The 17,277-nt window shown below is 37.8% G+C and overlaps 3 protein-coding genes across 3 annotated transcripts; 1 reads left to right on the top strand and 2 right to left on the bottom strand.

Annotated features, from left to right (window-relative positions):
* Nucleotides 1-1,059: 1,059 nt before the first annotated feature.
* On the top strand, nt 1,060-7,042 carry LOC103930535 (acyl-coenzyme A oxidase 4, peroxisomal). The gene is given in 14 exon segments (XM_048583565.1): nt 1,060-1,247; nt 1,617-1,721; nt 2,055-2,161; nt 2,279-2,356; nt 2,454-2,577; nt 2,695-2,711; nt 4,617-4,673; nt 4,760-4,819; nt 4,950-5,059; nt 5,275-5,434; nt 5,839-5,915; nt 6,034-6,166; nt 6,286-6,378; nt 6,742-7,042. Coding segments are annotated over 14 exon segments (1,263 nt in total). The 5' UTR covers nt 1,060-1,225; the 3' UTR covers nt 6,862-7,042.
* Nucleotides 7,043-8,018: 976 nt separating this feature from the next.
* On the bottom strand, nt 8,019-8,765 carry LOC125476860 (protein ZW2-like). The gene is made up of 2 exons (XM_048583426.1): nt 8,700-8,765; nt 8,019-8,588 (listed from the first exon to the last, which is right to left on the bottom strand). Exons 1-2 carry the CDS (start codon nt 8,763-8,765, stop codon nt 8,019-8,021), a joined length of 636 nt encoding a protein of 211 aa, XP_048439383.1.
* Nucleotides 8,766-13,002: 4,237 nt separating this feature from the next.
* LOC103930536 (probable LRR receptor-like serine/threonine-protein kinase At3g47570) lies at nt 13,003-15,872 on the bottom strand. The gene is made up of 2 exons (XM_009339884.3): nt 13,876-15,872; nt 13,003-13,671 (listed from the first exon to the last, which is right to left on the bottom strand). The coding sequence occupies exons 1-2, from the start codon at nt 15,860-15,862 to the stop codon at nt 13,250-13,252; spliced, it is 2,409 nt and encodes an 802-aa protein (XP_009338159.2). The 5' UTR covers nt 15,863-15,872; the 3' UTR covers nt 13,003-13,249.
* Nucleotides 15,873-17,277: the final 1,405 nt, after the last annotated feature.

Here is a 17,277-nt window from a genome sequence, read left to right as displayed (position 1 = left end):
AAGCAGTCTCTGAGTTTGCCCACCATCAATCATTTTGGTCATTTTGTGAAAATGATGTTAAATAAGGACTAAAATGAAAAAAATACTCTCAAGTTAATAAATAATGGGCCAAAATGATTTGTCAAGAATTGAGGGTATTTTTATCATGTTATCCTTATTTAATGGAGATTTTTCATGAAATGACCAAAATGATTGATGGTGGACAATCTCATAAACCACTTTTATCGATTTCAAATCTTAGGAATCAAAGCGAAGAGGTGTGTCAATCTCAGAAACCATTTAGATAAAATAATAATAATAATAATAATAATAATAATAATAATAAAAACCTTAAAAAATGATTAGCAATAATAGTACAGGCACAATGGGTAAAAGGAATATACTACAAGCCCAATAGACCTAACGGACCAAAAATAGGAAAAACTAAAATGGACCAACCGTACCCGTCAATCAACTGCTTATGCTATTTCAGCAACAATTCTATAACGACCAATTTCTCTGAAAAACAAATAAGGATAATATAAAAACAAAAAGTAGAAAATATAAGGTTTGTTCATTTGAAACGTATTTTAGAATAATTGAAAATATTTATGAAATTAATTTTTGTAAAAATACTAGTAAATTATGAAAAAAATACTTAAAGTGTTTCTTATAAGAAGGTATTATTAGTGTTTATTGCTTGATGTACTAAGTACTTTTAAAACTGATAAACATTTTATTTAAAAGACATTAAGTCATTTTAAAAAACTTTCAATTCAAATGAGTAGTCTTTGCTTGGAGTTTTGCATCTACACGTCTGTCTCATCTCATTAAGAGATTTTTTAGTATGTCCGAAGTACAAGATAGTACATCACGTGTAATTATACAAATAACGGGACACTTGTGCTAAAATTAGTAGCTTAAAACAATAAAACTTCCATCCACTCATACAGTGACACGTGGTATAACTAATACGAATGTAGAATGAAAAAATGAATAATGTTAAGAAGACTAAATTTTATTAACTAAATAACATAAAAGTTAATCATTAATAAACGTGCTCATTAATTAGTGAGCCCGTTCGATTTGCTAATTTAGTGTACATATTTTGTTCTCCATTTCATTGCTGATCCGCCACAACCATTACGTATTATCTTTCGAACTTCATCGCTATCCAAAATAATTCCCTCCTCCTTCTCCAAAGAACAGTTCGACCTCTGAGCTCCCAATTTTCCTCCTCACCACCATGACAGTTCCGCCGTATCAGGGTAAAATATTCAACTATTTGATTATTTTTTATTGGGTTTTAGTTCAATTTTTTTTAGTTTTTATTTTATGAATTTTAACAATCAGAAATGATGGGTTGAACAATTCTATTTTTTCACAAATTACAGTCATATGGGATCTCTTAGAACTTGGAAAGATCACAACTTGATGGAAATTATACTGAAATTTCGATTTGCTATTTTGTGGGTTAATTCTTGAGTTAGCATTTGGAATTAAGCTCTTGGTTTGAACTTGAAGCCTCTGGTTGTTGATTTGGGTATTCTGCAATTGTTATAAGCTAAGTATGTGGCTCTGATTTCTAATTTTCGACTCGGTTTAACGATTGCTATTGTTTTGCTGATGTCCTGCAGATGATGTTAAGAATAATGAGATGACGAATTACTTCAATTCCCCTGCATTGGATGTTTCAGTTGTTTTTCCGCAAGCAACGCCGGCTTCTACTTTTCCTCCCTGCAGTAAGAACATTGACCATCATTATATAATAGATATCGTATAGATAAACTTGTTTGTGTGTCTATGGAGAAATTGTCTTTTGTAAAACAGTTCAGGATTTCTTGTTGTTATGTAACTTATGTGAATCCAGACTATTGATTCGAATTTTTCGGATTTGCGTTTCATCTTGTCTCACTTTTTGCATTCTGGTTTGTTTACTTTGTTTCCTTGTGAATATTTAGTACATTGCTCGTGCACCTCTTTAGTTGTTGTGATTTTGATTTGTAATTTGAAGAAACGGGCAACTTCAGTAATTAACTTCCATATTCTTATCTCTTGGCCTTAAAAATTTACAGCTTCGGATTACTACCAGATTGATGATCTATTGACACCTGAGGAGCAGGCTATTAGGTTGAGAGTAAGAGAGTGTATGGAGAAAGACGTGGCTCCAATTATGGCAGAGGTATCCTTTTTACTCTAACCATTTCTGCATTTCATATTAAGGCTAAAACAGTCAATATTTAATTATTTAATATACATTCGTAAACAATGAGATTGATCTGCGAACTTGTTTTTTCAGTATTGTGAGAAGGCAGAGTTTCCATTTCAAATTATTCCAAAGCTTGGTGCATTGCGCATTGCTGGTGGGACAATCAAGGTGCTTAATACATAACTTAATAAGTTATTTTTAAATCTTGGGTTCGATAATTTGTTGGATGGGTTGGTAATTTCGCTTGTGGCCTTCTTTCTATCAGGGTTATGGGTGTCCTGGTCTTTCTATTACGGCAAATGCTTTTGCTATAGCTGAAATTGCTAGAGTTGATGGAAGTTGTTCTACTTTCTTCTTGGTTCATTCCTCAGCAGCGATGCTTACTATTGGTTAGAATTTGGATAATTTTATTTTTGACTTTTTGTTTTATAAATAACCAAACCTTCACTGAAAAATGATGTTGTTCACAAGTCAAGGCTGTAACATTTCTGGACTGTGAAGAATAGCATTATGTGGGTCGGAGGTGAAGGGAAAATATGAGATTTATGTGGGATTTCTATTGACTAGCATGCATATACAATTCAAAATTTATATACGAAAACAACGGAAGCATGTCATCAATTAATATCAAAGCTCTAGTCATGAAAATCCCCTTCAAGATTCATAGGTTTATTTATGATGCATCAAAATAATTTATTGAAGAACAAAGTTTAGGAGTAGTTTTATACCTCTTGATCTAGATCTTAGACCAAGGATTGACCACCTCCAAGCTCTTTGCTCCTTGAACTCCTTGAGCCTAGCCTCCCTCCTTGCCTCCTCCACTTTGTTGAGAATGAGTGCTCCTAGGTCCTCTTCAAGTTTCCAAAATTGAAAACCTCTAAAGATCCTCACCCACTTGTGTAGTGAGAAGGATGAAGGAATAACCAAAGGGGTGATAAAATGATTAGCTTAAATCCCCTTATGGTGCCCGGCCCTTTGTTGTTAGAGAGAGTTATATTTTCTTTTCTCTTTTGTGTTTTGAACACTAAGAAAAACCTCCTTTCTTCTTTCATTATAATGTTCCTTTTATTACATAAAGAAACAAGTCAACAATTGACCTTTTCTCTCCCTCTCTTTGGCCGGCCTTATGTGTTTGGTTTGGGCTTTGGGCTTTTAATTATTTCAAGTCATCCAATGCTTGAATAAAAGCCCAATGGGTTTTGGCCCAATGGGCCTAATTAAACCCGAACGTTTCTTTAAGCCCAAAACGATCTTTTATCGCTTTTATGATTTCTTTAGACTTTCTAAATTAATCACAACACTTAATTAACCCAATTAATTATTTCCATCATCCATTAGTTACTCACTACAAGAGTGTATTGGTGAACAATCTTTTAGGTTCTAATTAGCAAGGCAGTGAGGTGATTGGCATCAATCCAATTGATTATATTTAATCCATCCACTTAGTGAATTAAAACTTACTTTTAATTCTCCTTCTTCTTTGATGACTACATTTAATCATCTTAGAAGAACTCACGAGCCATGAGTGACATCTAAACATATATCATGGCTACCCAAGCTAATGTAGAAGTTTATTCGGAGAACCTATTCAGTTGGAATTACAATGTAATTCGATCCTTCTCTAAAACAATACTCTCAATCACATCACTAGGGTATGGATATAGTATGTCAAACCCCTAATGTGATTATGCTTTCTTATATGATTCAATTGAGTCGCATAGGAACGTTTTCCTTTATTACGCTCGAGACTTCGGCCGAAGATTCCCGAATCATATCTCAGAGTATTCTTCCTCTCATAACGAGGATTAGAGATTCCTTTTTGATCATTCACATGCCTACATGTTTAGATACCTTAACCCCAACAATGCCGTGGACACTCCAATGGAATGTCGTTTGACATTATCAAAGATCAAGGACCTAAGCATTAGACATCTATGATGTCTTAGGTCAAAGGATTACTTACATTATTCCAACCTTCAGAGTTACTTGCTTGACATGTGAGTAGACCTCCATGCAAGTACTCTCGTTCGATTGTGTTCAGTGAACTCATTCCCTTAATGAGCACCTACATACTTGTCTTAGTGTCACTACACGAATGGGATGAGACTTTCTATCCTTCCTTTTGAAGCAGACATAGTATGTACCGGTCTATGCATTGTCAGTATCCCTCCGACAATCCTATGACCAGGAACCTTTTTGGACATAATGGTTATGAGAAGAAGGTCTCTGTAGTCTAATCATCATTAGATTACTTCTTCCATCAATCCATTGTCCATGGATTCATCATTTAGGACATATTTCGTTCATTGAGATAGTCCTAATTAGTATCTTTGACTTCCGATGTATAAGAGTCATATATATACATCATTACATTGTCCTGAAAGGTTTCTTCCAAAGATTGACTTTCAGGGCATATTTCCAACAGGAGGCTCAAAAGCAGAAATATCTACCTTCTTTGTTTGAATTTAAGACTGTCGCCTGCTGGGTAAGATGCTCTTTTATGATATTCGTATCTAATATCTTTTTATGCTAATGTCAAGATACTCAAATCTGTTCATCTGCATGTTAAAGGGTTTGACTGAGCCTAACTATGGAAGTGACGCGAGTGCCTTGACAGCGACAGCAACAAAGGTCAAGGATTTCAACCCTCTCATTTGCTTCTTTATTTCTGTTAAATGGTATTATCATGCTCTTTTGGTTTTTGGGTGTCATGGCTCCGATCATGCTATATCATGTATTCTTGTGTTGTTGGGATCGTCAGGTGGAAGGAGGTTAGGTACTTGAAGGCCAAAAGCGATGGATAGGAAACAGTACATTTGCCGATGTCTTGATTATTTTTGCGAGGAATACAACAACAAATCAAATTAATGGGTATGTAAAAACATAAACATGCGAACAACCTCTCAATATGTGTTCGGAACTTGTTTGTCAAGCTTCAAAGTTATGCAGAATTTACGATTATTTGTTTCTGATTATGCTTCTCCTTGCTTTGGTGTTTAGATGCCTAGATGCATCCAAAATTTAGCATGATGGTTTTCCGTAGCAGCACTCTCATGTTGAATGCTTTTTTTCTCCTTCTATTTCAGATTTATAGTAAAGAAGAATGCCCCTGGACTGACAGCTACAAAAATAGAAAATAAAATTGGTTTACGCATTGTTCAAAATGGAGATATTCTCTTAAATAAAGTATTTGTTCCTGATGAGGAAAGGCTACCTGATGTTAATTCTTTTCAGGATACTAACAAGGTAAGCTGAAAAGCTGCATTATTGCAATTTGTTTAATCTTCTCCCTTTAGAGTAATTTAGACATAAATTCTACTTCTTATTCGAGCTTATGTTTAATAAACAAGACATGTTTAAGCTTGACTAGAGATTCATATTGGTCTTTGTAATAGCTCTTTATTCCCCTTTTGAGAGATAAGGCTTGATACTGTGATGACGTTATCCCAAAGTTATAACGACATTATCCCAAAGTTATAACTCTGAATCTTCTTTCTACGAAGCATGGAGCAAAGTTTTTCATTCTGTTGCCCTAATATAAAACAGATGTGCTATGGTCTCTCATTTCTCACACATGTGAGAGTGACACGTATAATGTTGTCTTCATGAATATTTATTGATTTGATGTTGCTTTAAACTACTGAATACAGGCTCTTGCTGTTTCGCGTGTCATGGTCGCCTGGCAACCTATTGGTTTATGCATGGGGGTCTATGATATGTGTCGCAGGTATAAAAACACGCCTAAGCGGCGCGCGCTCTCTCTCTCTCTCTCTCTCTCTCTCATCTTCCATTTACCGTAATTCAAGTTTCCTCTGTATTAAGTCTAAATTATAAGGATTTGAAAGGTATCTGAAGGAGAGGAAACAATTTGGAGCCCCTCTTGCAGCTTTCCAGATCAACCAAGAGAAACTTGTCCGTATGCTTGGTAATGTTCAAGCTATGGTTCTTATAGGTTGGCGCCTCTGCAAGCTGTATGAGGCAGGTAAAATGACTCTTGGTCATGCTAGCATGGGGAGGGTAGAAAAAAATGACATCCTGATGCATTTAGTTATCCTATTGCTTATGCATTCAAAATACTAAATGGGTGCAATTTTCAGTCATGGATCACTCTGAGGGCAAGGGAAACAGTTGCTCTAGGGAGGGAATTACTCGGTGGCAATGGAATCTTATCTGATTTTCTTGTTGCAAAGGTAATTTCCTGCTTATCTGTGGATTTAAAATTTTATATTGAGAATCTTTGGAAGGATTGGAAAACATATTACGAGGGTTTGATTAGATGAATTTTCAAGCTAGGACTTGAAGGCAATGATAGGATTGATTTTAAATTTGCTGTGTCTTATTGACTTGTATACCTATTCCTCTGTCCTACCGTTGTTGTTAAAGGGTTAGGTAACATTTGCTATCGACTCCTTTAGTGTAGGAATTTGATTGCATTGGATCTTAAACGTGCCATTGACAGGCTGTTTCTTTTGCGAAGGGTGTTTGTTATATGTGCACAACTTTAGTTATTTCTGTCACCTTTTGAATGCATTCATTTTGTGGTCGCCTTGCAGGCTTTCGGTGATTTGGAACCCATCTACACATTCGAAGGCACGTATGACATCAACGCCTTGGTCACCGGTAGGGAAGTCACTGGCATTGCCAGCTTCAGGCCATCTATATCGACCCAGTGAAGCTGTCTGTAGTGTAACTTCTCTGAATCTCAACTCCCTCCACAAGTTTCTTTCATTAAGAACAAGGTTGTCTGATGTCAAAAGGGATGAATTGAATTCATCCATTGACAACCAAAAATAAGGACACCATATAAATTGTTGTTTTGAGACATTGTATCGGTATATAGTTCTAAAAGACAAATAAATAATCCTAGCAGACCCCCAAATTATTCGCCAAAAAAACGCCATACCTGGGCTTGTTCGCCCCCGGCAATACACCGTGGGCGAACAAGTTTACGTCCAAATGAGTGACAAAGGAAATGAACCTTTTGAAACCTTATGTCCAAAGATTGCTAGAACTCCGTGGTTGGGTCAAGGGAAAGCTTGCCAAGGGCGTTTGTATTGACCAGATTATCCTACCACAACAGAAGCAAAAGCAAAATTCCCACCAAAAGCTGTTGGGTTTTGCAGGATAAGATTTTAATGGGTAGCTAAATGTCATAAGCAGTTACATCTTTTGACTGTAACCTTCCAAAATGTGGTCTTCTCCCCTCTCAAGGCCAAGGGAGCCGTTACGCACCCATGAGATTCGAAGACATTTTTAATCAACAACTATCGTCCATGAGATAAAAAGTTGCTCTTAAATGCTTGGAGTTTGGTCTAATTGGCCTCCAAGTGGGAGAAGCGTTTGACTAGAAGTGTCTAAACAAGTTTCATTCTCTTGATCATCCGGTAACATTTCCTTAAGCGATTGGAATTTGATCTAATTGGACTCCAAGCAGGAGAAAAGTACAAGTAGAAGTCTGGTTGAGTCTCGTTGTGTTGACCATACATTCTAAACATCATACCTTTTTTAGTTCTGGCGAGTCTCGTTCGGTTGACTATACATTCCAAAAATCATACATTTTAGTAATATTTTTGATGTCTAATCGAAACTTATAAAGTGTCATTTTTCTCTGTAACTAAAACAAATTACATCATCATTTCCAATTCAGTGCGTTCCAAATGTAAATTTATTGTGTCCCAATTTCAAAACTTTCCTTTATATCAATTATATTAAAATCCATTTTCATTATCCAAGCTCCATTGAAAAATGCAATCATATTAAATTTACCATTACCATCCATAATCAAAATTATTAGCCAAAATTCTACCACCAAAGTATCAAGCTCAAAATTCTACCACCTACTACTAATTGGACTCCAACCACCACCGCCTCTGCTCATTTCACGCTGCTTCTCGGCGTCCCTCTCTAACCCCAAACTCTGAATCTTTAGCTGAAACTGCATCATCGCCGTAAAAAATTTCACTGCCTGCCCCGAGCTCAGCAAATCCACCAGCTTCGTCCCCATCGTCGTCCTCAGCAAGTTGGCATTTTCCACCACGGTCTCCAATGCTGACTTAAGCGACTTGATCACCGCGTCGTCCTTCACGATCTCCCTGTGGCCGGCCCTCCCGTACCGCCTCACCGCATCCATGAACGGCGGCGCCGCCACGCTCTCGTGAATCTTGGCGAGCTTGTCGTTGAGCGCTCGCTCCTCGACCCGAGTCGCCTCCCTCAGTCGGGCCATCCTGACCCGCTGCTGGTCGCTCAAATCGGGCACCGACTCGGTCACGAGCCGGAATACGATACCCGGTTTGTACCCGGCGATCCAAAGCAGGCTCCTTTTGTAGGAAGTATACCACGTCGGCGAGAAAACCAGTAAAACATCCCGCTGTCCAAGTCGCGATTTCTCGTTGTAATACTGCTGGTAATGGAAGAGAACCCGAGACACCAAATCTCAGAGGTCTTCATCTTGGGCCTCGTCGATCGTCTGCTGGGCCGATAAGAGCTCATCGAGGAAGTGTTCTTGCCGGACCAGCCAGCCCTCGTAGAATGCCTCGAATGTGTTGGACGCATTGCCGCTGTGAGAACCGTTTGTCATAACCAAAACAAAAACAGCAAAGCTTTCTGGGGTTTTAATGGCGACGAAAAACAGAGAGATGGGTGGGATTAAATAGGAGGTGGGATTCGAAAGGTGGGGGATTTCTTTTGGGATTTTGGTTTTTGATTTGCTTTGTGGGCAAGTAACGCTAATGGGTGAGGATACTTCGAGCGTAAGGTTCATGCATTTTGTTTTTTTTTTCAGAGAGAGAGAGAGAGAGAGGAAAACAGAGGAGGTGAGGCTCAGACGGAGACGTGTGTGCAGTTGGATGCCATTAGAGAGAGAGAGAGAGAGGGGGGTGATGTATATAACTGAAAGATCTCGGTGGGTTTTGTCTCGTAGTGAAGCCAGAGGAGTATGAAGGTGTTCAAAGTGGTGGGAGAGGAAGGAAAGGGGAAATATGTTTTGGTTTGTGATTCTTTTGAGTGTTTTTTGCACGTGTTTTTGTCAAAAGAGGGGAAGAGGGGGGTGGGGGTGGGGGTGAGGGTGGGGGGGGGTGGGTAATGGGTGTTGGTTTTGATTTGACAAACAAAGGGCAGAAAAATAAGGGCAGAAAAGATGAGGGGTTTGGTTTGTGGCTGCCCGGATGATGGGGCAACACGTCTCGAGGCTGCCAAGTGGAGGGATTGTGTGAAGCCAAGTCATTGATTTTGAGTTTTGGGGGTGGTGGGGAGGTTAAACCCTCGGGGGAGGGATGTCTTTCTAAATAGTCAATGTTTGCATTGGTGCAAGCGGGGGGAAGTTAAATGGCTAAGTACAAAAGAAGTGTGAAGGATGGATGCTTTGGTTGTCACTTGTTGGTTCGGCATGAACTGGACTATTTCGATGAGATGGAACTCATTTTTCAATTGTACTTTAAGGCATGCGTACTTATTTTTCGGATGAGTTAATAAGGGATTATGTTATCTTTTTATTCCTTGCATTTTAGTAAACTCATGATGTCAGGAGTGAGAATTATACTCATACTTGCATTCTCGTTCTTGGTAAGTAAAGAGACCACTATTGAGTTGGATAGCAGTTAACCATATTGTTCTTCCATACAATAGTATACAATTGACTTGAGGTAGCATTTTTGTTGCATGAAAGACTCATATAAAGGGGATAGTCTATTGCGCGCGGGGGGGGGGGGGGGGGGGTGCCGGTGGCAGCTAAAAGAACTCTTTGGATACAACATTATTCTGCATTTAAGTGGCTGGTTTAGGCCACACAATGGGTCAACCACTTACTAGATATTAAACATTCTCGCTATTAATGTGAATCAAATATGGGACCTCAAACTTACAAATGAAAATCAATACTGCTTCATTGTATCACTAGTTAGACTGACTCGAACTTGATCTTATTATGTTTCCCAGTCCTAGTCACTAGCGTGTGTGATGATGGGAGAACATTTAAGTGGGGTGCAGCTCCAAGCAATTGCTGATTGCTGTGAAGTTGAAGGGTAGGTGACAAAATTGCCTTGACTTTTAGTGATGAGAGAATTTGGCTGCCATGAGAAATGTTCAGCAAACAAGCTGATGCGCTGCTTGAAATGAGAAACTTGGTTCATGACGTGTACCAATTGCTGCAAGTGATCATCTTTTAGGAGATCCTGCTGTTGCCAATTGGCATTTTTGACCAGCCAATGATGGTTGTGGTGGCTTCTATGTGGCACAAATATTTAAAAAAAAAACTCGTTTAGAAGTGATTTTCAAATAACTGTAAGCGTTTTAAGTGAAAATATTTTTGAAAACAGTTTTTAGTAAAAACACAAGTAAACCCTAAAAAAGTACTTCATGTACTTTTAGAATTCAAAAACATTGTGGTTTTTTTAAGCAAAATGGTCATTTGAGATTTAAAATCAATAAAAGTAATCCATGTGATTGTCAACCGGCAATTATTTTGGTTTTCTGTGCAAAATCTCAGGGAAATTGAAGAAACCAACAGTTCAAGTGGAAGGGTTGATTTGACAAAAATATCTGCAATTTAATTGAGATTTTTCACGAAATGACCATAATGATTGACGATGAGCAATTTTATGGACCATTTATATCGATTATAAATCATAGGGACCAAAGTGAGTAGTTATACCAATTTTAGAGACCATTTTAACTAAAAACCAAACATTTTCTCTAAAATCGCTTTCAATTGTATTAAAACAAATTTGTATCTTCTTATCACCTCAACAACTCAACAAGTCTCAATCTTTTATGCATGAAGTGGGAAATACAATGAGGTTTGAAATTGTGCGGCGACCGACAATAAAACAATTTGTCAATTATTTATCCTCGTTCGTAAATTTGTGTGTTTCTGTTTGTTGTACACGTCAGAATGATTCGTTGAAATATACATTTAACAACTCTAATGTACTAAAAATGTATTATACACATACGTGCGTATTGAAATATATGTTTTCCAATAATCTCACTCACGCAAATGATCTATGTTCTTAAGAAGAGATGTGAATAATATTTTTGTAAATTCACACTTATATGACTCTTCACATTCCATAGAGCTTGATCGAAATCTGAATGGTTCGATCATCTAACAAAGGTGTTCATTTGTAGACCATAAGTTTTGAATCACATAGTAATGGGGTCCTTTCTTTTGACTACCCTAATCTCGGGGGAAGGGATCGGACTCGGGAGCAAAGGGTAGGACACACAACGTAGCCAAAATCATTAAGCGGGGCGTACTCAATTGAGATTTTGAAAGATTTTTAAGAGTATAGCGTCGACTTACTGAGCAATCTTTAGCATGGAGTCCCCTTCAGTAGAAGATAAAAAGGAAATGCCAAGTTCATCTACTGAATCTTAAATCAGATATGAAATTGGATTAACAAAGCTCCAAGAACACCGAGGAGTTCAAACATCCATAGATGCATGCCACATACAAAGATTACGAGTGAGAATTATGGAAGTCATTAATTCCTTAACTAGACTAGCCACAGAATGAGAGTAGGTTGGAAACGTATCGAACGAGAAAGTACAACAGTCAAACATACAAGCAGCAACAAGCAAGTTTCCTAAGAAAAATACCTGATTAGAATATTGGCTAAGTCTCGATGATGAACAAAACAAAATGATTTCCAGAAGCTAAGCAAAACATGATCTGTTTTTGCAACCATGCACAAAAATAATAAAAGTGGTTTACTTTTGTCACACCAATTCATCAATGCAAAGTAGTTCATTGCCCCATAACTCCAATACCAAAAAAAACCCAAAAAATCCAAAAATTTTAATTTCTAATTACTCGGTCAACTTCTGGGTGCTTCCGATGTTTGCCTAATTCCCATCTCAGAAAACAAATTGTGGGAATTGCACATGCTGTGTAAATAAATGAAACGATTAATAAATTGAACAGAACAGGAACCCTAAAACAAGTAATCGAATGCGCATTCGGCTAGAAATTTGAGTTTTAGATGGAAATAATCAAAATACAACAGTAGTTTTCTACATATGCGAAAACTAGAGAGGAAGAACGAGAAGGGATGCTACTGTAACAAGGGATGAAGGGATTGGGGGAGCTGGGCTTGGCTGACATAGGGGTAAATGGAGAGGTTTTGACTCACGGTAAAAACGAATTTCTACCACATTATCGTTAAATACTTGATCCACTTCCCTATTGATAATATCGTTTGTTTAAAAAAAATTCATATAACAAAATTTGTTTTTCTTATTTACCAATTATGTTGTAAAGGGGGACGACCTGTTATAATAAAATAAATTTATTTGCGGAAAACATAAAAGAATGGAATAATGGGTTTTTGAGGCCTGCTATCGTATTTATCTGCCTATAAAATCAACTCGATCAAATGTTTTAGAAAGAACACGACACAATATAGAAATTCATGTAAGCGATATCAAGGCTAGAGAGAAGAAAAAAAAGTGAGAATTATCTTTATATTCCTATTATTTGACATAACAAAAGCCTAAAAACTAAATATGCAGTATCAATTTCAAGTTAAATCTTGACCATTCTTGTCTATCTCTTTGAGTGTTTGGACTTTGTTTTAGGAGTGTGCAAAACTTGGATAAACAATAGGCATAACGTCAGGCTTAACTGTATCCGCAAGGCTTATTCGCATATCCCTTTTGCACATTGTATGTCGGGGCAAATAGATTATGAACGGCAACATATTTATACGTGCCTTAAAACAATCTTTCATCCTTCGTCACAACCATAACCCACATGCTACCAAAAAAAAAAAAATCCAACAAAACTTGTGTAGCACATGCAACCATCTGGGAAGAATATATGAGACTGAAATGTTATAAACTGCTTCAGCATTGAGTTTATCAGATTCTAAACAGGATAGACATAACCAAGACAATTACAAATAGCTCCACACAAATAAGATTTTGAAAGCTTCAAGTCATACAAATGAAAACTTCGTCCCTATAAAACAACCGCTAACATAAAAGAGGCAAGGTTCAAAACGATGGTAGGAAAGGTACAGAAAAACAAGAAAAGAAAAACCACAAGCAGCATATCTTTGCCATTGTTTAGCCTTCTTGAACTTTGAGGTACGAGTCTTTAATTGCACTCATTTTACCAACAACCATATTCAGAAGCATCCGCTCCCTTGGTGATACTGCACAGCAGGAAAGTCCTATCTGCATCACAGCAAACAAGCATTCCTCTACCTTTTTTGCTTTCACCATTCCATGATTGTTACGTCTGGGCAGCGCAGTCCTTTCGTATCTGTCATCGTTAACACTACCATCAGCTTCGAGGTCGAGGAGCAATGAAGGGTCAACAACGTCCATGACATGGTCGGGCAAACCTATGGCTGCGAATTTGTAAATGCTTAGACCTTCGATGAACATGTCATCAGTAGGTGTTTTTCCTGTGAACATTTCTAGCAAAAGTATCCCGTAGCTGTAAACATCTCCCTGTATGGAAACTTGGCCTCCCATGCCGTACTCTGCCATGACATACATATAGACAATAAGATGTCACATGCAATTGACTATTAAAATTGATATCTTATTTCAGATTAATGTTACTTGTTTCCAGGAAAAAGAATCAATAGTATATCTTTAATAAATAGAATTTAATTAATTGGTTTTTAGTAATAAGTTAATAATTAAGAACCGAAAAAATAAATTAGAATGATGGAAACTCATACCTGGAGGAATGTAACCTATAGAACCCTTTAGTTGCGATGACATTATTTGACTGAGGGAAGGATCATTTGATGCTTCCAAGAGGAACCTTGCTAAACCAAAGTCCCCAACATGGGCTACCATGTCTTCATCAAGAAGTACATTGCTCGGCTTTAGATCACAATGAACAATGGACGTTTCACAATGGTTGTGGAGGTAATCTAAAGCAGAAGCAACATCAATGGCTATGTTCAATCTTTGCATAAAATTCAATCTCTTACTTGGAGATTGCTCCTCATCTCTAGGATGCAACCACGAGTCAAGACTTCCATTTGGCATGAACTCGAAGACTAGACTTTTGAAGTCTCTACCATGATTATCAATGCTCGAGCATGCAGTTATGATCTTGACAAGATTTCTGTGCCTGACACTTCTTAAAGCTTTGCATTCATCATTGAAACTCTTGGACGCTCCTTGTTGTTGAAGGTTTAATACCTTAATAGCAACTACCGTTCCATCACTAGGAATTACCCCTTTATAAACAGAACCAAAACTTCCGGAACCAATCAAATTATCCACCAAGAAACCATTAGTCGATTCAACAAGTTGTGAGTAGGAAACACCAAATTTCCAATCCTTATAAGAACGTGAAGTTACAAGTCCATCTCTTGACTTTTTCAGCATTGAACGAGCAATGAAGAAGCATGATAGAGCAATTATGAATGCAAGTGCACAAGATATAGGGATGACCACTTTTGGGGGAAATGGTCCTCCAGATGAATGGTGTTTGTTTTTGTGGCATGTAGGTAGATGTAATTGTGGGATGCCACCACAGAGCCTATGATTTCCAAGAACTGAGGCACCACTGACATTTGAAAAAATTCCTTCTTTAGGCAACTCGCCTTCAAAATCATTATAAGAAAGATTGAGATACTTAAGTGCTCCAAGCTTGCCTAAGAAGTCAGGAATCTGCCCGGATAAGTTATTGCTTGAGATGTCAAGTTCTTCCAAGCCCTTTAAATCTTTAAGAGACTGAGGAATTGTTCCTTCAAATTTGTTGTCGTCCAAGTACAAGCCCCCCAAACTAGTACAACTGCTGATGGTGCTGGGGATTTCACCTGATAACTTGTTGTTTGATACATTTAGCCATGTGAGATGCACCAGATCACCCACATTACTTGGCAGTGGACCAGTCAAATAATTTTCAGACAGGTCCAAAGAAATTGAAAGGGTTGAAAGCTCCATAAGCTTTTGAGGTATGCTGCCTGTTAGATTGTTATTATAAAGTGAAAGTAGTAACAGGTTCTGGCAATTTCCAAGACTTGGAGGTATACTTCCCTGAAAATTGTTTTTCTCCATGTAGAGCTCTATCAATGAAGTCATATTACCAAGGGATGATGGAATTGGCCCGGAAAATTTGTTATCTTCCAAATACAGTTCCCCCATCTTCTTGAGCTTCCCAATTTCTTCAGGGACAACACCCGCCAAATAGTTAAGATCCACATATAGAACGATAAGGTTGATAAGATTTCCGATGCCCTTTGGGAGGCTACCATGTAACAAATTCACCCCCATATCAAGAACTTGTAGTTGGGTCGTAAGGTTGGCTATGGATCTTGGGATTTCTCCCCCAAAACGATTATCGCTAAGACCCAAATATTCAAGACTAGTACAATTAGTCAAGAAATTGAGAAAACTCAAATCACCTAGTTTTCCATTTCCCAGTCGATTGACTGCAAAGTTTAGCCAAATTAAGCTTCGCAAGCTTCCGAGACTTTCTCCAGGGATTGTCCCCGTGAAGTCGTTTGTAAAAAAATCAATCAACTGAAGTCTAGAAGCATTTGACAATGATACAGGAATATTTCCTGTGAAATTGTTTATATCACAGTAAAATTCTACGAGATTAGGAAGCAGGATGCCGAGATTTGGTGGTAGCTCTCCATGGAAATTGTTTCCAGCAACACCGAACCTGTTTATGGAAGAAATATTATAAATTGAAGAAGGGAGCATACCAGACAAATGATTGTCCGCAACTATGAATATTTCCAAGGTTGTTATATGCCCGAGCTCATTTGGTATGTTTCCTTGAAAATTGTTGCCGCCAAGTCTAAGACTCCTCAAAGAAGAAAAATTTCCTATCCAACCTGGGATGGTTCCACTGAGATTATTTTTTCCAAGTTGTAGAACAGTCAAACTCAACCATGAACTGAGTTGGCGTGGAATTGACCCAATAATCTTATTGGATAAAAGATCCAAAAATCTGAGTTGTGTACAGTGGGACATATTAGTCGGAAGTTTCCCGCCGAAAGAATTGAAAGACAGGTTGAGACTTTCCAAGGTCCGCAGTCGACCCAATTCTTGAGGAATTTCACCATGAAAGTTGTTGATTCCCAAGCTTATTTCAATTAGACGAGTAAGATTCCCAATGGAAGGTGGAATGGAGCCTACCAATCGTTTATCTTGCAGGTCCAGAATCAAGACTCTTTGGGTGGCACGGTGGCATGTAATGCCTACCCAACTGCAGAAGTGGATGGAATGATTCCACGAGCTCATGACACTGAGGGGATCTTCAGTTATTCTTTTCTTGAAGTCTAGCAAAGCCAAGCGAATAGTACGTGAATGCTCCATCATTGTTCAAAGACAAATGAAAAACCAGAAAACCAAAGTTTAATTTTCACAAAAGCACTAAAGAGAAGAAATCCTATCACATGTAAGAAAAAACACTTGAGATTGGATGTCCACAGAAATTAAGATAGACCAACTTAGTAGTTAGTCAACAGAAATTAAGGAATCTGTTGGAACTGTTGGAAGTTCAAATCAAACTAAAGTGGCCGAAATTGGTGGAATAGTTGGCTACACGACCACTTTTCAGCTAGCATGTTTTGTCTATAGCTGCCTTGTTTTTCAACAGCTATACTTATCTTTTACTTTGATAGCTGTCAATGTTTCTGTACTGGCCGAAAGCAGAGAGTGACAGCCTTCTGTAATGGCCGAAAGCTATGTGTGTGTATACAAAAGTCTAAAAATATGTGTGAAAGTGCGGACGTGCAGAGACTTTTGAACACCTATGTTTTGTGCAAAGACTTTTGAACACCTATGTTTTGTGTTTTATATATTGTGGTAAGACTTTTGAACACCTATGTTCTATGTTAGTCTTTGTGAAAGTGCGTATGTGCAAAGACTTTTGAACACCTATGAAAGTGTATGTGCAAAGGGATGTCTATGTATGTTTGTAATCAATCTCATTCCAGCAAAACCAGATTACGAATAGTACGTGAATGCTCCGTCATTGTTCAAAAACAAATAAAAAACCAGAAAACCAAAGTTTAATTTGCACAAAAGCACAAAAGAGAAGAAATCCTCACATGTAAGAAAAAACACTTTAGATTGGATGGCCACAGAAATTAAGATAGACCAACTTAGTA

Source organism: the organism of the source record quoted next, unplaced genomic scaffold (assembly GCF_019419815.1).
Source record: "Pyrus x bretschneideri cultivar Hongxiangsu unplaced genomic scaffold, Pyrus_bretschneideri_v1 Contig2, whole genome shotgun sequence".
Taxonomy (NCBI): domain Eukaryota; kingdom Viridiplantae; phylum Streptophyta; class Magnoliopsida; order Rosales; family Rosaceae; genus Pyrus; species Pyrus x bretschneideri.
The sequence above is the reverse complement of the archived record's forward strand: the minus strand, read 5'-3'. Positions and strand labels throughout refer to the sequence as shown.